The sequence below is a fragment of the Rhinopithecus bieti genome, unplaced genomic scaffold (assembly GCF_001698545.2).
Source record: "Rhinopithecus bieti isolate Rb0 unplaced genomic scaffold, ASM169854v2 scaffold_81617, whole genome shotgun sequence".
NCBI classification, from domain to species: domain Eukaryota; kingdom Metazoa; phylum Chordata; class Mammalia; order Primates; family Cercopithecidae; genus Rhinopithecus; species Rhinopithecus bieti.
This window is the reverse complement of record NW_016841754.1, coordinates 133,514-155,253: the sequence shown is the minus strand read 5'-3', so window position 1 is coordinate 155,253 and position 21,740 is coordinate 133,514. Positions and strand designations below refer to the sequence as shown.

At 42.1% G+C, this 21,740-nt stretch overlaps 2 protein-coding genes across 2 annotated transcripts in view; one reads left to right on the top strand and one right to left on the bottom strand.

Annotated features, from left to right (window-relative positions):
• The window catches only part of PRPF40A (pre-mRNA processing factor 40A), a 65,735-nt gene extending 45,856 nt beyond the window's left edge, over positions 1 to 19,879 (bottom strand). Inside the window, 2 exon segments of the mRNA XM_017866067.1 lie at positions 18,218 to 18,349; positions 19,576 to 19,879. Coding sequence (XP_017721556.1) covers positions 18,218 to 18,349; positions 19,576 to 19,851 — 408 coding nt within the window. The 5' untranslated portion in view covers positions 19,852 to 19,879.
• Positions 19,880 to 20,105: 226 nt separating this feature from the next.
• Positions 20,106 to 21,740, top strand: part of ARL6IP6 (ARF like GTPase 6 interacting protein 6) — a 45,655-nt gene continuing 44,020 nt past the window's right edge. The window contains exon 1 of the mRNA XM_017866071.1: positions 20,106 to 21,246. Within this exon, the coding sequence (XP_017721560.1) occupies positions 20,748 to 21,246 (499 nt within the window). The 5' untranslated portion in view covers positions 20,106 to 20,747. The remainder of the gene's footprint in view (positions 21,247 to 21,740) is intronic.

The following is a 21,740-nucleotide window of genomic DNA, read 5'->3' as shown; positions in this document are numbered from 1 at the left end:
TTTTTGAATATACAAATAAACGCCAAAATCTTGAATAAATGCAAACTGAATCTTTAAATAGAACTAAACATTCATTCAATTGGAGATAAATGGATATATCTATGTTTAAAGCATACCCTTAGCAATCAAAAGTAAACTGGTGGCTTTTTTTTGTGGAAATCATTTAACCTACTTCCTCTTCATCTAAAGCAAGCCTGTTCAATCTGCGGGCCATGGGCCACATGTGGCCCAGGACAGCTTTGAATGTGTCAACGCAAATTTGTAAGCTTTCTTAAAACATTCAGTTTTTTTGGCTTTTTTTTTTTTTTTTTTTTTAAGCTCATCAGCTACTGTTAATGTTATTTTTTTATGAGTGGCCCAGGGGAGCCTGATCTAGAGCAACATAAATTCAAAACATCATTTTTTGATAAGAAATATTTACATAAAGGGTAGACAATATTTGTACAAATTGTTATCATGCAGAATAGAACTTTACCATGTAACAAGACAAGTCCCAGTATTCAAAATTTGCGAAACTCTCTCAACCTACAGAATTTAGAACTGCTGAAGGATAGCAACCCCTTCAGAGTCTAAGGAAATTAACTCAATTACATAGTCTTATAGTGGTATATATAGATAATGCAGTCTGAAGTCAGACTGACAGAATTCCTATCCCATTTAACTTGGGCTAATTTATTTGACCTCTCTGGTCCACAAACTCTTCATCAATGAGAAAAAACATTAACTGTCTGATAGGATTATTACAGAGAACAAATGTGATAATACAGATATGGCACTTAGAAACAGGCTTAACAAATAATAATAGGTATTATCAATGGTCTCCATTTAATCAAGGTATATCTTATGTCACCCCTTCCCTCATCTATTCTTTATCCAGCTCAAGTACTTCAGTTCTTTTAAGTTATCTAGGGAAAATATTGTAAAACCAGTAGTATTCAATAGGAACCAATACACATTAATAAGAAGTCAATCTCAGATTAAGATCATGCTTAGTGCTGGCTCTGCAATGTCACTGAGTAACTCACTAAATTCTCTGGGCCTTACTATTCCCATTTGTAAACTGGACATCCATCTAGCCAATCCACTTTTCAATCAGGAGGATCAAATTCAATAGGCTATAATCTCTCAAAGTTTATATAAGCATGGTGACAGAATTCTTGACACAAATTATGTGACACAATTTAGAAACAGCGCTAAATGACAACAAACTATCACTTTTTAAAAAGCTCTAATCATAACTGGGGATACACAAAAATTGCATTGCCTCAATTAAGTCACATAGAATTAATGACTTTAGGCCGGGCGCGGTGGCTCAAGCCTGTAATCCCAGCACTTCGGGAGGCCGAGACGGGCGGATCACGAGGTCAGGAGATAGAGACTATCCTGGCTAACACGGTGAAACCCCGTCTCTACTAAAAAATACAAAAAAACTAGCCGGGCGAGGTGGCATGTGTCTGTAGTTCCAGCTACTCCGGAGGCTGAGGCAGGAGAATAGCGTGAACCCGGGAGGCGGAGCTTGCAGTGAGCTGAGATCCGGCCACTGCACTCCAGCCTGGGCGACACAGCAAGACTCCGTCTCAAAAAAAAAAAAAAAAAAAAAATTAATGACTTTAAAACTTACTCTAAAAAGTCATCAAAGCCTTCTTTTAGATAAAAGTATACAAGCACACAAGACCATTATTACCCCCTGCCCCAAGTCTTTCAAGCTAGATTCAGTAGTATATCAAGCTAAATCTTTATACTTTATTTCAGTATAAGTAAGGGTCTAATTTTCTATACCTAACAAATACATGATCATAAATACATGATGACTTACACTACTGAAAAATCATCTTTCAAAGAAGTAACAACTTTCTTGATTCCACATGGCCAAATGGGTGTTTGCAAACAAGAACTTAATGCTCACTCATTTATCAAAAGCTAGTTTTAAAAGTCTTAGCCTAAATCTAAGATCAAGATCTAATGATAAGGATCCCATTCACAACATAATGTGATTTTGTTTAAAAAGATCAAAGCTGGCCAGGTGCAGTGGCTCATGCCTGTAATCCCAGCACTTTGGGAGGCCAAGGCAGGTGGGTCACGAGGTCAATAAATCGAGACCGTCCTGGCCAACATGGTGAAACCCCATCTCTACTAAAATACAAAAAATCAGCCGGGCGTGGTGACACGCACCTGTAGTTCCAGCTACTCCGGAGGCTGAGGCAAAGGAATTGTTTGAACTCGGGAGATGGAGGTTGCAGTGAGCCGAGATCGCACCACTGCACTCCAGCCTGGCAACAGAGCAAGACTCTGTCCTCCAAAAAAAAAAAAAAAAAAAAAAAAAAAAAACGATCAAGGTCTAAAGATAAATATAAGAATTTCATTAAATAACAAAAAACAAAGCCTAAGACAAAGCAAATTGAATTTCAACTCAAGACAGTCTTCACTAGTCCTTCATGACTAACAGAACCATTCAGACTGGGAGAAGATTCAGATTTCCACTTTGAGTTCACTGAGTAAGAAAGAAGCAGAAGTGGATTTCCTTTTAAATCCACCAATGCAAAATACCATGACAGAGATGATAAATTCCTCTTCAAAAGGTTTTAATTCCCAGTTCTTCAAGTTCTTTGTTTCTCTAGTTTCTATAGTTATCCGTGCCATAACTAACCCTTCCTGCCCTTGCAGCACCCTGACATGCCCTGACAAGCCTAGACATGTCTTACTCCATAACAGATAGCCTTCCCCTTCCCACCTAGATATCTGTGTTCAATTACAAACATTAGCCAATCAAGTCAGTTTAGATTGTGCAGTCCAACCCTAGCAAATAGGGGAAAGACACAACAGTAGGGACCAGCTGTATAATGAATAAGAACCTCTTCCCCTCCCTTGTCCAGTGTGCTCTTGCCATTGCTCCATCCGCAAGACGCACCCTTCTACAGAAGTAAATTGCCTTGCTGAGAAAACCTTTGCCTGAGTATATTTTCACTTTGCAACACCAAGCATTTACTTCCAACAATTTGGGGGCCCGCCTAGGATTCCCCATTCTCCTTCGGCGAACAGGTCTCTGGTCATTTCTCATGGGGAGGCGCGACCCGCTGCCTTGTTGAAGTGACCTCAGTGTAGAGACTGGAACCCACCCAGTGCGACAAACACACCCAGACTCTCAGCAACAGGGAAAGATACAGGCCAGCAGCTTGGGGAAAGGATTCTCACATACCGCGGCAACCAGGTAACTCTGTACACATACCAAGGTAAGAAACGTTGCAGGGGTGACAAAGTATTTCCTTGCTGGTCGGGATATTCTGGAGGATGAAAGTGTGTGTGAATGATCACAAGCACTACTGCTTTTAGTGCTGCTTGTGTGAATGGTGCTAAGCACTACTGCTGTGCAGAGTGAGGGGGTCCTATCTGTAGTTCTGTGGTCACTTTATACAGCTTAGGGCGGATCCTGCTGTGGGGCTCATACCGGCACGCCAATGCCAAGAGGGGCCTAAATTCGCAGGAGGGAAGTGGCCAGGGTGGATGAAGCAAAAGAAGGGTGCAAGGAGCCGCCAGGAGGTGGGGCTAAAGGATAGGCAAGAAATCTTTAATACAAGGGACTGAGACTTAACAAGTCTCCAGAGAAGAATTTTCAGGCAAGAAGTCTCTAATACGAGGCATTGAGTCTAACTAGGACCTGACATGGGAAATACCCCAAGCAAGACAGAGTAAAAAGGATAAAGACGGCAGTAAAGATACTCCCCCCGATAGTCCCCTAGGTCTCATATTAAAATACTGGAAAAATAATGAGAAGACTAAACATAAGAAACAGCAACAAATGATAAAATATTACTGTTTTATTTGGACTCGGGGACTCATCCTCAAACCCTCAATCTTCTGGCCAAAGTTTGGGTCGAATGAGGGTGCGATGTGTCAGTTTTTGATTCAGTATGTCAATGACAAAAGCCCAGTTTCTCAAGAGGAACTGGACTATGCTCTCTATTGGAGGCAGGTACCTGTCCTTTTTCCCTTAGAGACAACTAGGAAAGAACCTGATCTAGCATCACAAAAGGAAAAATTAGATAAGTTAGTTCCAATGCTCAAAGACTCCAGCACATGGGATCCCCTAGACCATCCTCCCCGGCTCAGTGATCCCAACCCCTCTCCTCAGGCAGCTGCTGCCGCCCCAGATCCCGCTCTAGATCCTTCACCTACTCACGTTACTCCTCCTCCTTACAATCCTGACTCTTAGAAATTATCATCCCACGAGCCTGTCCCCTATCAGCCTAAGGACTCCTCCCTAAAGGGACTCCAACATGAAATAAGAGCAATGTAAAAAGGATATCCAGAACTTCCCTTTCCCCTCTACAACTCAAGAGTCGGTCCCTGCTCTCTTTCCCTTAAAACTGACCAATTTTTAGGACCTCAGTTATACACTTGGGTAGAGTTAATGTCCATCTCAGACATCCTTCAGGAAAAGAAAGGAGTATTCGTAGGGCTGCTATGGTAATTTGGGAACGTGAGCGTCCTCCCAGTCAAAAAGTCCCTACCGTTCCTACTGTGGACCAGAAAACCCCGCCCAAGACCCCCAATGGGACAATAAAAATCTGGCTCACCGGGAAAACATGCAGGACCTAAGGGAGATGATAATAAAAGGAATTCAGGAATCAGTACCCGAACCCAAAATCTCTCTAAAGCATTTGATACACAACAAAAAAAGGATGAAGGGCTTATGAAATTCCTAGATAGATTGAAAGAGCAAATGAGACAATACGCAGGCCTCAATTTAGAAGATCCCCTTGGGCAAGGAATATTAAAACTCCAATTTGTCCCTAGATGGCCAGACATCTCAAAAAAATTACAAAAGTACAAAATTGGGAAGACCATCCCCCAAGTGAACTTCTCAGGAAAGCTCAAAAGGTATACGTGAGGACAGATGAAGAAAGGCAAAAACGAAAGACAAAACTTCTATTATCCACCTTCCAATAGATGACTCCAAACCCATATACTTCTAAACAGAGCTTCAAGGGGCCAGAACCCATAAAGGGTCCAAACCCTCCTTTAAAGAACCAAGGCCCTCATTTACCAGGCCCTCTAAAGAGTATGGGGGAGCAAAGTCAAAGAATCTCAGAACCGAGAGGGGTAAGGGCAAGATAGGTGCTACAAATGTAGAACAGGCCACTTCAAGACAGATGTCCCGAATTTAAAAAGGAGAAAGAAGCCCTTCCACTCATGACTTTCGAGGAAGAATAGGGGGGTCAGGGGCTCTGTCTCTTTTATCTTGAGTCCCACCAGGAGCCCTTGATAAATTCAGAAGTGGGCCCTAAGCATGAGCTTATCACCTTTTTGGTCAATTCAAGGGCGGCTCATGCCTGTTTGTTTCCTTCCATCTAATATTGCCTACTCTTTGGAGGAACTTTTCGTCTCAGGTAAAAGGAGAAGGATTTAAAGAAAAATTTTTAAAAAACACAGAAGTCAGATACCAGGATTGATCAGCTCATATTGTTTCTGTTAATTCTTGAGGCAGGGACTAACTTATTAGGGAGGGAGTTAATGTTGAAGTTAGGCATAGGCCTACAAGTCAGCCCCAGAGGATTCCTCACCTCATTAAACCTACTCATCACTGCAGATGAAAAATACATTAATCCTAATGTCTGGTCCAAAGAAAGAGGAGAACCGAGGGAAACTCCAAGTCTGTCCAATCCACATCGAGCTTAATGCCCCCGCAGGGAAGCTGTAAGGAGAAAACAATACCCCATTCCCATAGATAGGGTTGGGATAGGGTTGAAACCTAAAATTAAAGGTCTTATTAAAGACAGGCTTTTTGAGTCCTGTACGTCCCCTTATAATACCCCAATATTGCCAGTCAAGAAATCAGACGGGTCATACCGGCTGGTACAGCACCTTAGAGCTATTAACCAAATAGTCCAAACTACCCACACCGTTGTCCCCAATCCTTACACCATTCTCAGCAACATTCCATATAATCATCAATGGTTTACTGTAATAGATTTAAAAGATGCTTTCTGGGTATGTCCCCTGGCTGAAGATAGTCGAGATATATTTCCTTTTGAGTGGGAGGATCCCCATTCAGGGCGGAAACAACAGCATTGATTGACAGTCTTACCCTAAGGGTTCACAGACTCCCCTAACCTTTTTGGTCAAATTTTAGAACAAGTATTATAAAAAGTTGTCATCCCAAAACAAATATGCCTACTCCAATATGTTGATGATATTCTTATATCTGGTGAGGATACAGAGAAAGTAACTGGCTTCTCTACACATATTCTTAACCATCTGCAGTTCGAGGGGTTAGTAGTCTCAAAGGAAAAGTTTCAGTATGTGGAGCCTGAAGTTAAATATTTAGGCCACTTGATAAATACAGACTAGGGCCTGAAGAAGTTGAGAGAACTGTGTCCCTACCCTTGCCTCAAACTAAACAAGAACTCAGGAAATTTTTAGGGTTAGCTGGATACTGCCACTTACGGATTGACTCATATGCACAGCAAACTTTCATTATCAAAAACTTGCCCAGGGGAAGCCTGACAATCTGTGGACTTCTAAGGAAGTTGATCAGGTCAAAGAGCTGAATGAAAGGCTCATAACCACCCCTGTCTTAGCCTTACCTTCCCTGGAAAAGCTGTACCACATTTTGTGAACATGGATAATGGGGTAGCTTTGGGAGTGCTTACTCAAGAACACAGTGGCAGTCAGCAGCCCGTGGCCTTCCTGTCAAAAGTCTTAGATCCAGTTACTTGTGGATGGCCTCAATACATCCACTCCATTACAGCTACTGCAGTATTGGTCCAAGAAACCAAAAACTTAACCTTTGGAGAAAAATTGACAGTAAGCACGCCCCACTAAAGTTACAACTATCTTAAACCAGTAAGCAGGGAGTGGCTTGCTGACTCCAGAATCTTAAAGTATAAGGTTATTCTGTTAAAAAAAAAAAAAAAAAAAAAAAGATGATTTAAAAGTAGCCACTGATAATTTGCTTAACCCAGCAGGTTTCCTAACAGGGGATCCAAATCTAAAAAAAAACACACATGTTTAGATTTAATCGATTACCACACAAAGGGCTGACCAGACCCAGGAGAAGCTCCCTTCAGGACAGGACGACACTTATAAATGGTTCCTCCCAGGTGATTGAGGGAAAAAGACACAATGGGTATTCAGTGATTGATGAAAACAAACTCAAAGAGAGTCAAAAAAAAATTGCCCAGTAATTGGTGTGCCCAAACTTGCAAACTGTTTGCACTCAGCCAAGCCTTAAAGTACTTGAAGAACCATCTATATTGATTCTAAGTAGGCCTTTTTGAGTGGCTCATACATTTGGAAAAATTTGGACTGAACGAGGCCTCATTAACAGTAAAGGTCAAGACCTTGCTCATCAGGATCTATAACACCCGAGTATTGAATAACCTTCAGTTGTCAAAAGAAATAGCTATTGTCCACGTCCCCAGACACCAGAAAAGCCTTTCTTTTGAAAAGTTGAGGAAATAACCTAACAGATCAGATAGCCAAACAGGCTGCCGTTTCCTCTAAAATGCCTGTTTTTCACTTAACTCCTTACCTTCCTTGTTCTAACGTGATCCCCATTTTTTCTTCTACTGAAAAAAAAAAAAACCCTAATAAAAATAGGTGCTAAAGAGAATTCAGAAGGAAAATGGACGTTGCCAAACCACAGAGAAATGTCATCCAAACCCCTTATGAGGGAAATCTTATCCCAACTACATCAAGAGATCCACTGGGGTCGATTGAGAACGCAGTCCTCAAGAGTTTATGGGTGCACAGAAATTTACACCCTGGCCAAACAGGTTACAGACAATTGCTTAGTTTGTAAGAAAACTAATAAACTATAAAAAAAGATTACCCCTTGTGGGAAGCGGTCCAGGCTTAAGGCCATTCCAAAGTATCCAGATTGATTACAATGAGATACCTCCAATAGGGCGTCTAAAATATATACTTGTGATAGATCACCTCACTCACTGGGTCGAAGCTATCCCCTTTTCAAATGCAATGGCCAATAATGTAGTTAAAGCCTTTGTTAAAAATATAGTGCCCAGGTTTGGGTTAATAGAAAATACTGACTCAGACAGTGGAACCCATTTTAGCACACACATCATTAAAAAGTTATCCCAAACAATAGACAGTAGATGGGAATATCATACTCCTTGACACCCACGTTCATCATGGAAGGTAAAAAGAATGAATCAAACTCTGAAGAACCACTTAACCAAGCTGGTTCTGGAGAATCGGTTACCATGGACCAAACGTCTTCCTGTTGCCCTGTTACAAATCCAAACTGCCCCTCGGAAAGATATTGGTCTTTCCCCTTATGAGATGCTCTATGGAATGCCTTATTTACACTCCATTGCTGACATTCCTACCTCTGAAACTAAAGACCAATTCCTTAAAAATTACATACTTGGTCTATCTTCTACTTTCTCTTCTCTTAAAACCAAAGGTCTCCTAGCACAGGCACTGCCCCAGGAATTCCCAGTACATCAACATCAGCCTGGGGATCACGTCCTCATCAAAAACTAGAAAGAGAAAAAGCTCAAACTGGCCTGGAAAGGACCACACCTAGTGCACCTAACTACTGAAACCACAGTCCAGACAGCAAAAAAAGGACAGACCCATCACACCCGAGTCAAAAGAGTGCCGCTCCCTCCAGGGTCATGGGCCATAGTCCCAGGGGACAACCCTACCAAACTAAAGCTAAGGAAAATTAACTCTCTTGCATCTATTCTATTACTCCTTCGTTCCTCTCTCTATTGCTGACCACCTCGTTATTAATACAACCGAGTCAATTTCGCCTCAAACTACTACATCTGATGCTTGTCTTGTTATACCCTGTGGAGACTTGTCAAGTCAAAGACAGCTCTCCACCCCAAAACAGTACCTCTGTCCTTCCTGACTCTGCTCAGACTGGACATTAGTGAATCAGGATCATTTAGTCTGGAAAGGTTTCAATAAAGACTCCAATGTCAACTGGGAGTATTGTCCCCCACACCCTGCCAAGACAGCTTTTATGCCACAGTTGTTCCAATGTTCTGTAGAACACTAAAGAGCACGGATGGACTGCCCCAACCAGTAGTTGTAATTTCCTAAAGCCATATATTCATTTTACTAAAGAAACAGCTTCCCCTAGCTGTGAGCTAAACCAGTACTATCCAATACAGGTTATTATCTCAAACCCTCAAAGTTCTCCCCCTTCCCTAAGCCAGTTCCCTTCTTTAAGCGGCTTTTATGGTATGGGGGCTGAGGTGTCAGGAACAGAACCTATCAGATCCTTTGAAATACACTTCATTGATCCCCTACCATCTACACCCTTAAGCCTTCTTCCAAAACCTCTCACAACAAAACTATTGTTCCTCCTCCATCTAATGAAAAGACCAAGGTAGCTATTGTAGAAGTTAAAGACCTAAAACAAACTTTGGCACCTGAGACAGGATATCAAGGTGCGAATGCCTGGTTGGAATGGATCAAATATTCTGTCCACACTTTAAACAAAAGCAATTGTTATACTTGTTCACAAGGCAGACCAGAGGTCCCGATTGTCCCCTTTTCACTAGGATGGGTCCTTCAGTTGACCAGGGATGCGCTGTATGGTAGCTCTTTTCCAGGATTCCACAGCTTGGGGTTAACAAGTCGCTTCAAGCTCTCTCTCTGCTGTATCCTGAAGTTCAACACCCTGTGGGTCAGCCCGAGGGCCATCCAGCTTTCATCCCCCGACACTAAGTTCACTTCCTGTCTCTCACAACAGGGAGGAAACTTAGCGTTCCTTGGAGACCTAAAAGGATGCAGTGAACTTAAAATTTCCCAAGAGCTTACCAATCAGTCAGCCCTTATTCGTCCCTGAGTAGATGTATGGTGGCATTGTGGTGGACCTCTACTAGACACTCTGCCAAGTAACTGGAGTGGCACTTGTGCTCTAGTCCAATTGGCTACCCCTTTTACCCTGGCACTTCATTCACCAGAAAAAAAAAAAACAACATCGCAAAGCAAGGGAAGCTCCTTACGGGTATTTCAACTCCCATATTTATTTAGATGCAACTGGAGTCCCACAAGGAGTACTTATGATAAATTTAAAATTCGAGATCAAACGCCGAGGTGGGCGGATCACGAGGTCAGGAGATCGACACCATCCTGGCTAACACGGTGAAACCCCGTCTCTTCTAAAAATACAAAAAAATTAGCCGGGTGTGGTGGCAGGCGCCTGTAGTCCCAGCTATTCGGGAGGCTGAGGCAGGAGAATGGCTTGAACTCAGGAGGCAGAGCCTGCAGTGAGCCGAGATCGCGCCACGGCACTCCCGCCTGAGGGACAGAGCAAGACTTCGTCTCAAAAAAAAAAAACCTCGACATCAAATAGCTGCAGGATTTCAGTCAATATTTTCGTGAGTGACAACCAATAAAAATGTAGATTGGATAAATCACATTTATTATAATCAGCAGCGGTTTATTAATTACACCAGGGATGCTGTCAGAGGGATAACAGAACAATTGGGGCCCACTAGCCAGATGGCCTGGGAAAACAGAATGGCCCTAGATATGATATTAGTCAAAAAAGGGGGTGTTTGTGTTATGATTAAAACTCACTGTTGTACCTTTATTCTAAACAACACTGACCTCACTGGGAACATAACAAGGGCCTTACAAGGACTTACCGCTTTATCCAATGAACTAACTAAAAATTCTGGAGTCCATAACCCTTTCTCAAGATGGCTAGAGAGGTGGTTCAGTAAATGAAAAGGAATCACAGCCTCAATCCTTACTTCTCTTACAGCCGTTATAGGTGTGCTCTTTCTTACAGGATGCTGTACTCGTAGTTTAGTGCAGACTTATAAAAACAGCTCTCACCAAAACCTTCCTGAGCTCTCCTCCACTTTATTCAGATAAACTCTTCCCTCTAGACACCCAAAAGAACAGAGCCAAGATATACTGAGACATTTTGAAGAGAAAAAAACTATAAAATCAAGACGGTGAAACTGACAGAGATGATAAATTCCTCTTCAAAAGGTTTTAACTCCCAGTGTTCTGGTTGTTTCTCTAGTTTCTATAGTTACCCGTACTGTAAACAACACTTCCTCCCCTTGCTGTACTCTGACATGCCCTGAAAAGCCTAGACATGCTTTGTGCCATAATGGATAGCCTTCCCCTTCCCGCCTATATAGCTGGGTTCAGTTTCAAACATTAGCCAACTGGGTCAGTTTAGATTGTGCGGTCCAATCCTAGCCAGTAGGGGAAAGACACAACAGTGGGGACCAGCTGCGTCAGGAGTAAGTACCCCTTCCCCTCCCTTGTCCATCTCATGAAGGCTCCGTCTCCAAGACGCACCCTTCTACAGAAGTAAATTGCCTTACTGAGAAAACTTTTGCCCGAGTGCTATTTTCACTTTGTGACACCAAACATTTACTTCCGACAATCACATCTTTAATAACTGCTAAGTACAACTAACTTGTTTAATAAGTGATATATAAAGTACAAGTACTTGACCAGACAGCGAAAGAAAGCAAATACACGTTTAGTAGCCTTTATGTGGAATGCTTGAGACCAGATTGTTTTGGATTTTTTCAGATTTGCAGATATTTGCCTTTTTACCTACTGGTTGAGCATCCCTAATTTAAAAAATCCGAAATGTTCCAATGAGCATTTATTCTGAGTGTCATGTTGGCACTCAAAAGTTTTAGATTTTGGAGCATTTCTGGTTTCCAGATTACAGATACTCAACCTGTATAAAATATTCATAGCCACTAGATTTCCAAACGTACAGAAATACCGTAACAGCCAAATCAGCAATTAGAAGACAAAAACAAGTTCAGAATGGCATCTCAGGAATGATCTCCTTGACAGCAGGGCATACATCACCTGTACACTAGGTACCACACCCAAGAGATTTAAATGTGTACTGACTAAAAGGAAAATAAAGGTAAGGAGAAAAAATGAGAATGAAAGACTAATAATTTCTACAGGAATGTAATCTATTAATTCCTACTTATAAACCTTCACAACACAGACCTATTTCTCTAGGTTAAAAACAGGTTGGGCAAGGCAGCTCATGCCTGTAATCCCAGTACTTTAGGAGGCCAAGGCGGGAGGATCACTTGAGCCTTGGAGTTCAAGACCAGCCCGGCCAACATGGCGAAACCCTAACTCTACTAAAAATACAAAAACTAGCTAGGCATGGTGGCACGCACCTGCGATTCCTACTACTTGGAGAACCTGGGAGGATGAGGTTGCAATAAGTGGAGATTGCACCATTACACTCCAGTCTGGGTGACAGACACACTGTCTCAAAACAAAAGAAAACCCCAAAATCTCTAGTACACTGCTATGGTTTACACACATGTACCAAATCTTTTTTTTTTTTTTTTTTTGAGACGGAGTTTTGCTATTGTTGCCTAGGCTGGAGTGCAATAGCACGATCTCGGCTCACTGCAACCTCCGTCTCCCAGGTTCAAGCAATTCTGCTGCCTCAGCCTCTCGAGTAGCAGAGATTACAGGTGTGTGCCATGTCCTGCTAATTTTTGTATTTTTAGTAGAGACGGGGTTTCACCATGTTATTCAGGCTGGTCTCGAACTCCTGACCTAACGTGATCCACCCACCTCGGGCTCCCAAAGTGCTGGGATTACAGGTGTGAGCCACTGTGCCCGGCTTCAAATCTTTAATATCTATTAATACTACTATTAGTCTTGTCATCAATATTCAACAAGCCTAACTTAAAAATCAAAGGTTAATCACTGATTTGTTCCCTCTTTGGATCCACTAATAAATACATTCATTGCACTCTACAAGCTGCTTCATTTATGTATATGTGTGTTAATACTAACTTATGTTGATGTTGCCTTTTTCTCCTAAAGAGCAAACTAAAAGAATAAAGGGCCCTAATTCAGCATTTCTCACAAAATGCTAATTTCATACAATGTGCTACACAAAGCAAAACAAACAGGTATCAGGGAGTTAGAGAAACTAGGGAAGGGGGGAGGTTAGCGAAGTTGGTCAAATAAAACAGAAATACTGAGTAAAAATTGTAAAAGCCTTCTGCAAGACTTCTCAGTATCTCAGTATCAATATTACGCCTTCTGAATTTCAAAAGGGGACTGGGGGATGCAGGTCATTCTTTTCAACTGATGTGGTCCTCCTTAGATCTTTCCACACTTAGATTGTGAATGGATGAGCTCATATTTAAATGAACTGCTCTCTAAAGATAATGAAAATAAACGTATCTATAGTCTCACTAGTAACATTTGTCAAAAATCTAACCATATTCAGTCAAGAATTTACACATATTAGGTCTGAGTTAAGATATTTTTTAAAAGCACTTGCCTGAGTCATCCATATGTACCCAGATTCAAGAATTATGAGCAGATGACCTAAAAAACAAAAATTCTATCTTTTTTGTCACTGGCTAATGCCCAATTCAATGGCATGGATCCTGTAGCTAATCAAAAGTAAGGATAATTCAGAAGGAACAGCAACAAATAAATTTGTCAAATCAGTCAGGTAAGTCTAAGGTACCAATACACTGAATTTCTCTGCAAAGCCTATATTCTACTTTATCATTTTTCCTCTACATTACTTATAATACCTTATACAATGTAAATACTATATAGATATTATACTATATTTTTAAAAATTTGTATTTTTTTGTTGTTGCTTTTAAAAGACTATTTTCCATTGCAGTTGCTTGAATCTCTGGATACAGAGGGTCGACTGTAAATGCAAGTATTTTAGTTTTATTCTCCAAACAAAAATTATTTATTTCATCTTATTTATCTTCTATTTTGTCAACGAAAAAGTAAGAGTAAAGAGGCAGACACTAAAAACAAGAATAAGTAGTAACAACATAAAGTCACAAGTAACCACTGGAAACAGTCACATTTAACACTAACTGACTAATGGGCTCATACTGCAGGAAAGAATACCTGTGTATTTGTTTCATTCATTCAACAAGTATTTTACTGAGCACCCATGATGTGCCAAGAACTGTGCTCAGCACCTATAGGCTTCTTAAAAAGTACAGAACATAGCCCCTGCCCTCTAAGAGCTTACAATCTATTACTTGTTGGAAAATTAAAGCAAATAAGACACCATGAAACAAGTCAATAACTAAGTGCCAAAATAAATGAAACAGTAAGAGTTATGGGTAGATTACATATATTTTCTTTAATAATCTGAAGGGGAGGTATATGTTGGCAAAAGCTATTTTTGAGAAACTTTTGGAGAAGGCAAGACTTGAAATAGTACAACATAGGTAAGCAAAGCAAAGTTTATGGAGATACTGAGCTGGGGGCAGGAGGGTAAGAACAGCCTAAGTTTGAAGTTCTGAACTAATATAATCACTCAAGACACTCTGAAAAGACCAGCCTAAGTTCAAATTAGGGAGTGTGAAGACATGCAGCCTTGAATCCTGCTTTGACATGTACTATGGGAGGTTCTTTAAAATTAAGCTGTGAAATTTAGATACTATGTTATAGGCACTGAAAAGTACTGGAGATTCTCCGGCAAGGAGATCACAATCTAAAATTTGTGGGGGCAGGGGGGCATCCTTGAAGGAAGAAAACCAACTGAACTCAAAACCTGTTGAATAACCTAGGCATGGGAGAGTGACGACTTGGGCTCATGTGGTATCAGGAACAGAAATGAAATAAGATCTGTTAGAGCCAGCCTTACTCAATATAAGAACAAGAAAATCAAACTCATTTGTAAAAAGCAATTATTCATTTATCAGTTTACCGACCAAAGACCAAAAAAAAAAAAGGTACTGAATAAATAGAATTAGGGAGGCAGTACTAAAGGGATTTTCTGTTCTTTTATTTCCATATCTTCCCATAAAATCTCATCAAATGATCTGAACTGAATCATAGGCTGTTAGAGCTGAAAGGGACCTTAACTCAATTACTCTACTCTTCTCATTGATAGAGGAAAATGAAAACTTAAAATATGGAGGAAAAAAAAGGGCCAGCTAGTAGGACTCTCTGGGGCAAAGGCATAATCATCTGTGATAAAGATGGCAGGACTTGCATGTCCTTTGTGTAGAAAAGACAAAAGAGTAAGACACGAAAACATTATTTACTATGGACACTGAGGAAGAAGACAGCCTCAGACATAATTTTATTTTGATAGAAATCGCTACAGAAAATCTTTATATTTTTGAGATAGGGTCTCACTTTGTCACCCAGGATGGAGTGTAGGGTGCAATCTTGACTCACTGCAGCCTTGACCTCCCAGGTTCAAGCAATCATTCTGCCTCAGCCCCGCAAGTAGCTGGAACGACAGACGCACCTCACCACACCCAGCTAATTTTTTAATATTTTTTGTTGAGACGGGGTTTCACCATGTTGCCCAGGCTGGTCTCCAACTCCTGAGCTCAAGCGATGCACCCGTCTCGGTCTCCCAATGGGAAATTTTTGAGTACTGCCATTCAGCAGGGAAAACTCTTTATCTTTCTTTACTAACATGATTTTTTTTTTTTTAAACTAGTGATCCCTCAAGGCATCTTAAATCACATATTATTTAAAGCTTTAAACAATCTGTAAGGTCTCTTTCAGCTATAAGATCCTATAACTCTAAAAGTATGACTTTTCTATAAAGTTATATAGAGTAAGAGGCAAATTTAATCTACAAGATAGAAAACTGAAATAAACCTGAAAGAATATTAAGCTCAATTTGATAATCATCAAATATTTATTACTACTAAGAGTCAGCCTAAATGCATGAGATGGCACTCTAGGTCATCTCATGAATAAGAAAAAAAAAATTTGAACACACTACTTCTTTAAGCTAAATAGCTTGATGCACTTGAGAAATTATGAACCCTGGCTTCCGTACATCATTAAGCTATCCAGTCTGCATATTATTTTACAAACAAGTTTTATAATTTCATGTCATATTGGTAACATTCCAAAGACCACAATTATTTGGCAAGTAAGACTGCCACCAATTTTAGTCTTTAGCTAGTCCCAGCATGAGATGCTCATGAAAACCACTCAATACATGAAGGATTTCATAACCTTCAGTCCCAAAGTCTAAAGAATTTGTGAAATGACTTTTTAAAATTGCATGGCAGAACCCTCCCAACTGTCACCACTGTAAATGATACAGACAGACATCCTGCTTCGTCTCAATTATCTTCTGACCACTTACTACTTCTGAGTACTTCTGAGAGTGGCAGAAGAAATAATGCAGGAAAAAGATCAATTGTGCTATTTATTACCACCTTTAATTTTTAAAGCAATGTTTACAGAGTTTCAAATAAGATTTCTGATTTGAGAATTCAAATTATCCATGCTCTCCCAGTCCGTTTTAAAGCTAAAATAAGAATTTTTTTTTTACCAAGATTTGGGCCCCATATTTGTTAGTAAAAGGGAATTATATAAATCTGACAAAAACAGTGGAGATTCTTTTGCGACTTTCAGAGCATAACTCCTACTAAAACATTTATTTATTATACTAACAGGAGCCTTCAGAGGAAGAAGAATTCTAAACATCTGTATAATTAGGTCTACTTAAAGGCACATGGCTTATTATTAGCCTAGGAAAAAGTAGAAGGAAACAACACAAAAAAAATCAGTTATTTGAATGGATGTATACCAAGTAGCAAGTAAACTTACTAGAAATATGGTCACTGATATAGCTAAAGAGAAAGGGCCATAAAGCAAACTGTGACCAGCTTATGTCAATGAGATACATGAAAGTACTTTTAAAAAATAAAATCTGCATTTTTTTTTTTTTAAATAGAAATATGACTAGCTGGTATCTTGGTTTTGGTAGTGCAATAGCACCATTACAGCAAGGGTAAGCAGGTCAATCCCTTGCAAAACTTACCTTGATTGGCCCAATGGAAACAGAAGGCCCCAGAAAAGAGAGAAGCATCTGGCAGTAGCAAATTGTTTTATTTTATCTTTCTGTGGAAAGAAACTAATTTTAAATAAGAACCAGAGCATTTAAAGAATAAATATTTTTAAAGCTCATTATCTAGTTAGAGCAGCTCTACCAAGAAAACAAGAAGAGCTCCTTGCTGCTTAGAGATGGAAAGAAACAGAAGAGGAATAAAAGTTGTTTCTCCATCACCTAGAGAGTTTTAAAATTTGTGTTATTCTAAAGTAACAGAATAAAAGGCTCTTTTATTTAAAGAACTCCTGCAAGCAGCATCTTTTGGGGCTGGTGCCTTTGAATAAAGGTTTTTGTTTTGTTTTTTTTGTTTTTTAACAAAATTAAGGGCAACATTCCAAATTAAAAAAAAAAAGAGGAAAATCACTTGACATTAAGCCCTTCTACTCTTAAGGTTAAGTAAAAAGAGACAGACACATAGCAAGCTCCTTTTCCCACTGCAATTTCACCAATAACTTTAACCATGAAAGCTTAAACAATTATCAAACAGTACTAATTAACAAAAGATCACATGAAATTGGCTTCCAAAATATTTTGTTAGCCTAAATTTTTGATGATTTATGGAAATACTCAAATGGAAATAACCCAGCCACCTAAAGATCTATATAGAACTTAACATGGAGCACAAAATTACTCATGGTAACTGAACCTGTTACCTTTCTTGGATGCTTCTCTAGAAACTCAGTTCTACCGAAATCACTGAATCAGCATTAAAACCTTTTGATCCAAATCACTTCTACAAAATGTCCATTTACAATTTATGCTAGAGATGGAAGGGACAGCTCATAAGCAGGAGTGTAGAAGCAATAAGCATTAAAAAAAATAGTGTAAGTGGAAAATGAAGTACCTATTGGCACTGTCGTATGAAGAATCAGAATTATAGAGCACAAACCCCCCCACCCTCCCTCCCCCTCCTCCAACACACAAAGAGGAAGATATTTCAGGAATAAAATTCGCTCTAAACCAAAACAATTGCTATTTTCAGATTCTATTTATTTACATGGTCTACCAAAATCAGTTATGTTGCTGTATCAGATAATATTTACTTTTAGACCATTAACTTCAATTGGCATGCTTGAAAAAATAATCATTAAAATAAAAGCCTGGACGCACACTTTACTTTTAAATAATAATAAAAGAAATTCTTAGTTTTGAGGTAATCAGTAAATTTCTCAGGAGACTTTTTCATTACATTCAAATTTCCGTTACAGTCATGATTCAACATTTGGCTTATTTAAAATTATTCGGGCATAAACTAATCCTTCAACAGCTATAACTATTGACCTAGATTTTGAAATCTTGACAGAGTATCTGAGGCAAAAACAAATAAATAAATGTAAAATAAAATAAAAACATTCTTACTTGTCCCATTGGTGGCCCTCCCATAGGGGGCATCATCTGTGGCATCATTCCATGAGGTACAGGAGGCATATTCGCTCTCTGACCCATAGGGTGCATTCCCATTGGGGCATAATGCATGCCAGGGTGCCCCATCTGAAAAAGAGCGAACGTTTTTAAATGAGCAAAGAATACTAAATGCTTCTCAAAAATCTCATTTCAACAAATCAGTTATCTGAAGCAACCTAATATTAAGCTTATGTATAATAACATCACTGGATTAATCTACACCTTGTTTTAAACAAAATGCATTCTGCTAGTATTTAAAACGAGCTTGCAAATTCCGCAACAAAACGGGAAAAGTTAAGATGATTACTAGACAGCTGGATCATAAGTTTTCTCTTTTTTTTGGCATTGACTTAATCAGCTACTAACTGGCTTGCCAAGCTTGGAGGATACACATTGAATACTAATCTTAAAACTGTTACAGTGAAAACAACAATTCTCTTATTTCATGCACACATAAAAAATAGCCAGCTATTGTTATTTTATAACACTACTGATTTTAAACTTTAAAATGCTCTATCATATTAACTCAAGTGAAAGTCAGTCTTATAAAACACAAACAGTAGTGCCACCCAGGGACAATTCACTCCTAACAAACTTATTTCCTAACATAACTTTTAAGACAGGTAAAATTCCTTCTGCCAAAAATACATTTTCAAAGACTGAGGTTCTGTCACTCACGGACACTAAACGCAAACAACTATTTCATCCCTTTTAACGCAATTTAAAAAGACAACTACTTTCTTTACCGATGAGTCCATTGTTCCATGTTTTAAATTAAAACCAGCTAATTATCTCCTGCCAATTGTCCTAACAGTTCCCCATGCAGACGACCCCCACGAGTAATGAAAACAAATTTTGGCAGCCGCTGTTAAAGTCTTACGGAATCAAGCCCCTCCCTCCCCCTCCCAGCTAAATCGGGCCTAAAGCTCCAAGACGCTCACCCCGCCCAAGAGCCAGCACCTTCACCACGCATCTGTCTAGGCCAAGCCCTGCGGGGTACTTCCAGGGTCTCACATCCTTCTCTTTGTGCATCCCCACCCTCCACTTCTCTCCCTCAGAACATATCCCACCATCTCAAGTTCTTCCTTCGTCCACTCTTATCTTCTTCTCCTTTCGGAGAAAGCTTCCTGTTTCTCTCACTCCGTTTTTCATTGTGCCGCCTTCCCACTGCCCCACTGATCCCTTACCGAGGGCCGTCTCCTCAGGAAGCCGTCAGCAGAGACCCAAGAGCCGGAGCAGAGGCTTGAGCCGGACAATCTCCGCTCCCCGTCCCCAGGACCCTGCGAGGGAGGATGGCTCTCCATTTCACTCACCATGAGGCCTCCACGTTCAGCTCCCGTCCCCGGCCTCATCGTCGGGCTCAGACTGCTCCGCCGGCGGCCACTGCCGCTACACATACCAACAAGAAGCGATCTGAGTGGCTGGCGCCCACTGGGGCTAAAGGTTAAAGGCTGCCCTGCGCTACGGGGCGGGATCAGCGAGGCCAACAGGCTGACGGGCTTCCCCGCTGTCCAATCAGAATGCGCGGCCGACACGCAACTCTGCGGCGATTCGCCCGCAGCCTCAGCCTCGCTCGGCGTCGCCTGCATGGGGCGGGGGGGAGGACGGAGGAAGTTTCTGCGCCGAGTCCTCCGTCGGGAAAACTCTACCAACTTCCCCAGGGGAAGGGAAGACAACCGTGTCCCAGCTTCCCGAGCTTAGACCGCCTCACCCCGTAGGGGTGGGGCAGTGGGGTCTGCCACCTTCCCCCTCCCCGCCCGAGTTACGTACGCCCCACAAACCTGAGGCCGCCAGGGGTAGGGTGGAGGGGGCGGGGGTAAGCAGTCTCTAGTGTTAGCGGTGGCTGGGGCTGAATGCGCGCGCGCGGTGCTCGAGGCGGAGGGGAGGGGGCGGGGAAGGCGAAAGGAGGGGTTCCGAGGAGCGGGTTCGAGCTCGGTACGCACCAGGTGGAGAGCGCGCGCCTGGGCGGAGGAGGAAGGAGGCGTGTCGAGTAGCGCGAGGGAAGTTGTGATACGGGTGGGGAGAACCACACTAAAGGGAGATGGGGTGAGCAGTTAAGGCACCGCGAGAGCACCAGGCAGAGAGCTGCCCTTCCGTAATGGGGGAACCTGAAGCAGAGTGTGAGCGTAGAGGGGAAGAAGAGAGAAGGCAAATAGTTTCGGGAATGTGTCGCAAGGCGCGAGCGGGCGCTAGGACCCGGTGTCCAAAAGATGCGTCTTTGAGGCTGTCGGGTCGGGCGCTCCCGTTGGTGACGCGGCGGTGGTGGAGGTCTTCGGCAGCGATGAAGCGCCGCAGGGAGTGGATACTCGGCCGCCTTCGGCCTCCGCCCACTGCTCGCTGCACGCTTTCCTGCTCCCCCTTCCGGCTACAGCCCTGGGGTTGAGCTCTGGTCCAAGCGCATCCCACCTCTCCTCCGGCCCTACGATTTCCTTTGCAACCCGCCGCCCACCCTTGCTCGCCGTGGTTCACCCCTGGGTTCTGAGGCATGGTGGTAGCGGCCACGGCCGTGGATTGGCTCTTGCGGACCCGGGGCGGGGCAGGTGGGAGAAGCTCGTACTCCGCGGGTTTCGCTGTGTTTCGCGCCATGTCGTTAGCGGAGAGCGGGTGGCGGTCGGCTCTGCGGCGCCGCCGTCCCGGCACCCCGGGCCCTGTGGCTGGGCCAACGTATTCCTCCTTTATTCAGGGGGACAGTTGGGGTGAAGGCGAAGTCGACGAGGAGGAGGGATGCGACCAAGTGGCCCGCGACCTGCGGGCGGAGTTCTCGGCTGGGGCGTGGTCAGAGCCCAGAAAGGGCTCGCTGCTCCTGCCGGACGGGGACGGGTCGCCTGTCCTGCCAGATAAGCGCAATGGTATCTTTCCTGCGGCCGCGGGCAGCAGAACCCAGCCTCGGCGGTGGCCGGTCCAGGTCCTTTCTATTCTCTGCTCGCTGCTCTTCGCCATCCTTCTCGCCTTCCTCCTCGCCATCGCCTACTTGATCGTTAAAGGTATTGAAGCCAAGTCCTTGAAAGTCTGTCCAGAGTAAAGTGGAGTCAGGGTGTGGCTCTTGCCCCCACCATTCTCCCTTTCCTCCGTGCTGCCTAAGCCCGCGGGGTGGCAGCTGCTTTCACCCAGAGTCCTCATTTGCATCTGACTTTGCTTTCCAGCCCTTTTGTAAGTGGAGCGTCCTGATCCGTGATCAGGAGACCCATTTTTTAAAAGGATCTTTTGATTAAATGGGTACTCTTGAAGAAATATCTTCAAGTCCTTAAACACGGAGGATGAAATATTGTCAAGATTAAACAAAAGGCGAAACACCCACTATTAAAAGGAGACTGTGAAAAGTGCATATAATTAAAATAGGCTATGTTCAGTGGCCTGCATCCACAAATAAAGATGTGCTGTCCACCAATTCCTCTACACAGAATCCTGAGGGACAAAGATTTTTATCGCATAGTCCAAATTTCTACTTTTATAGGTAAAATAATTAGCCTCTCAGTTT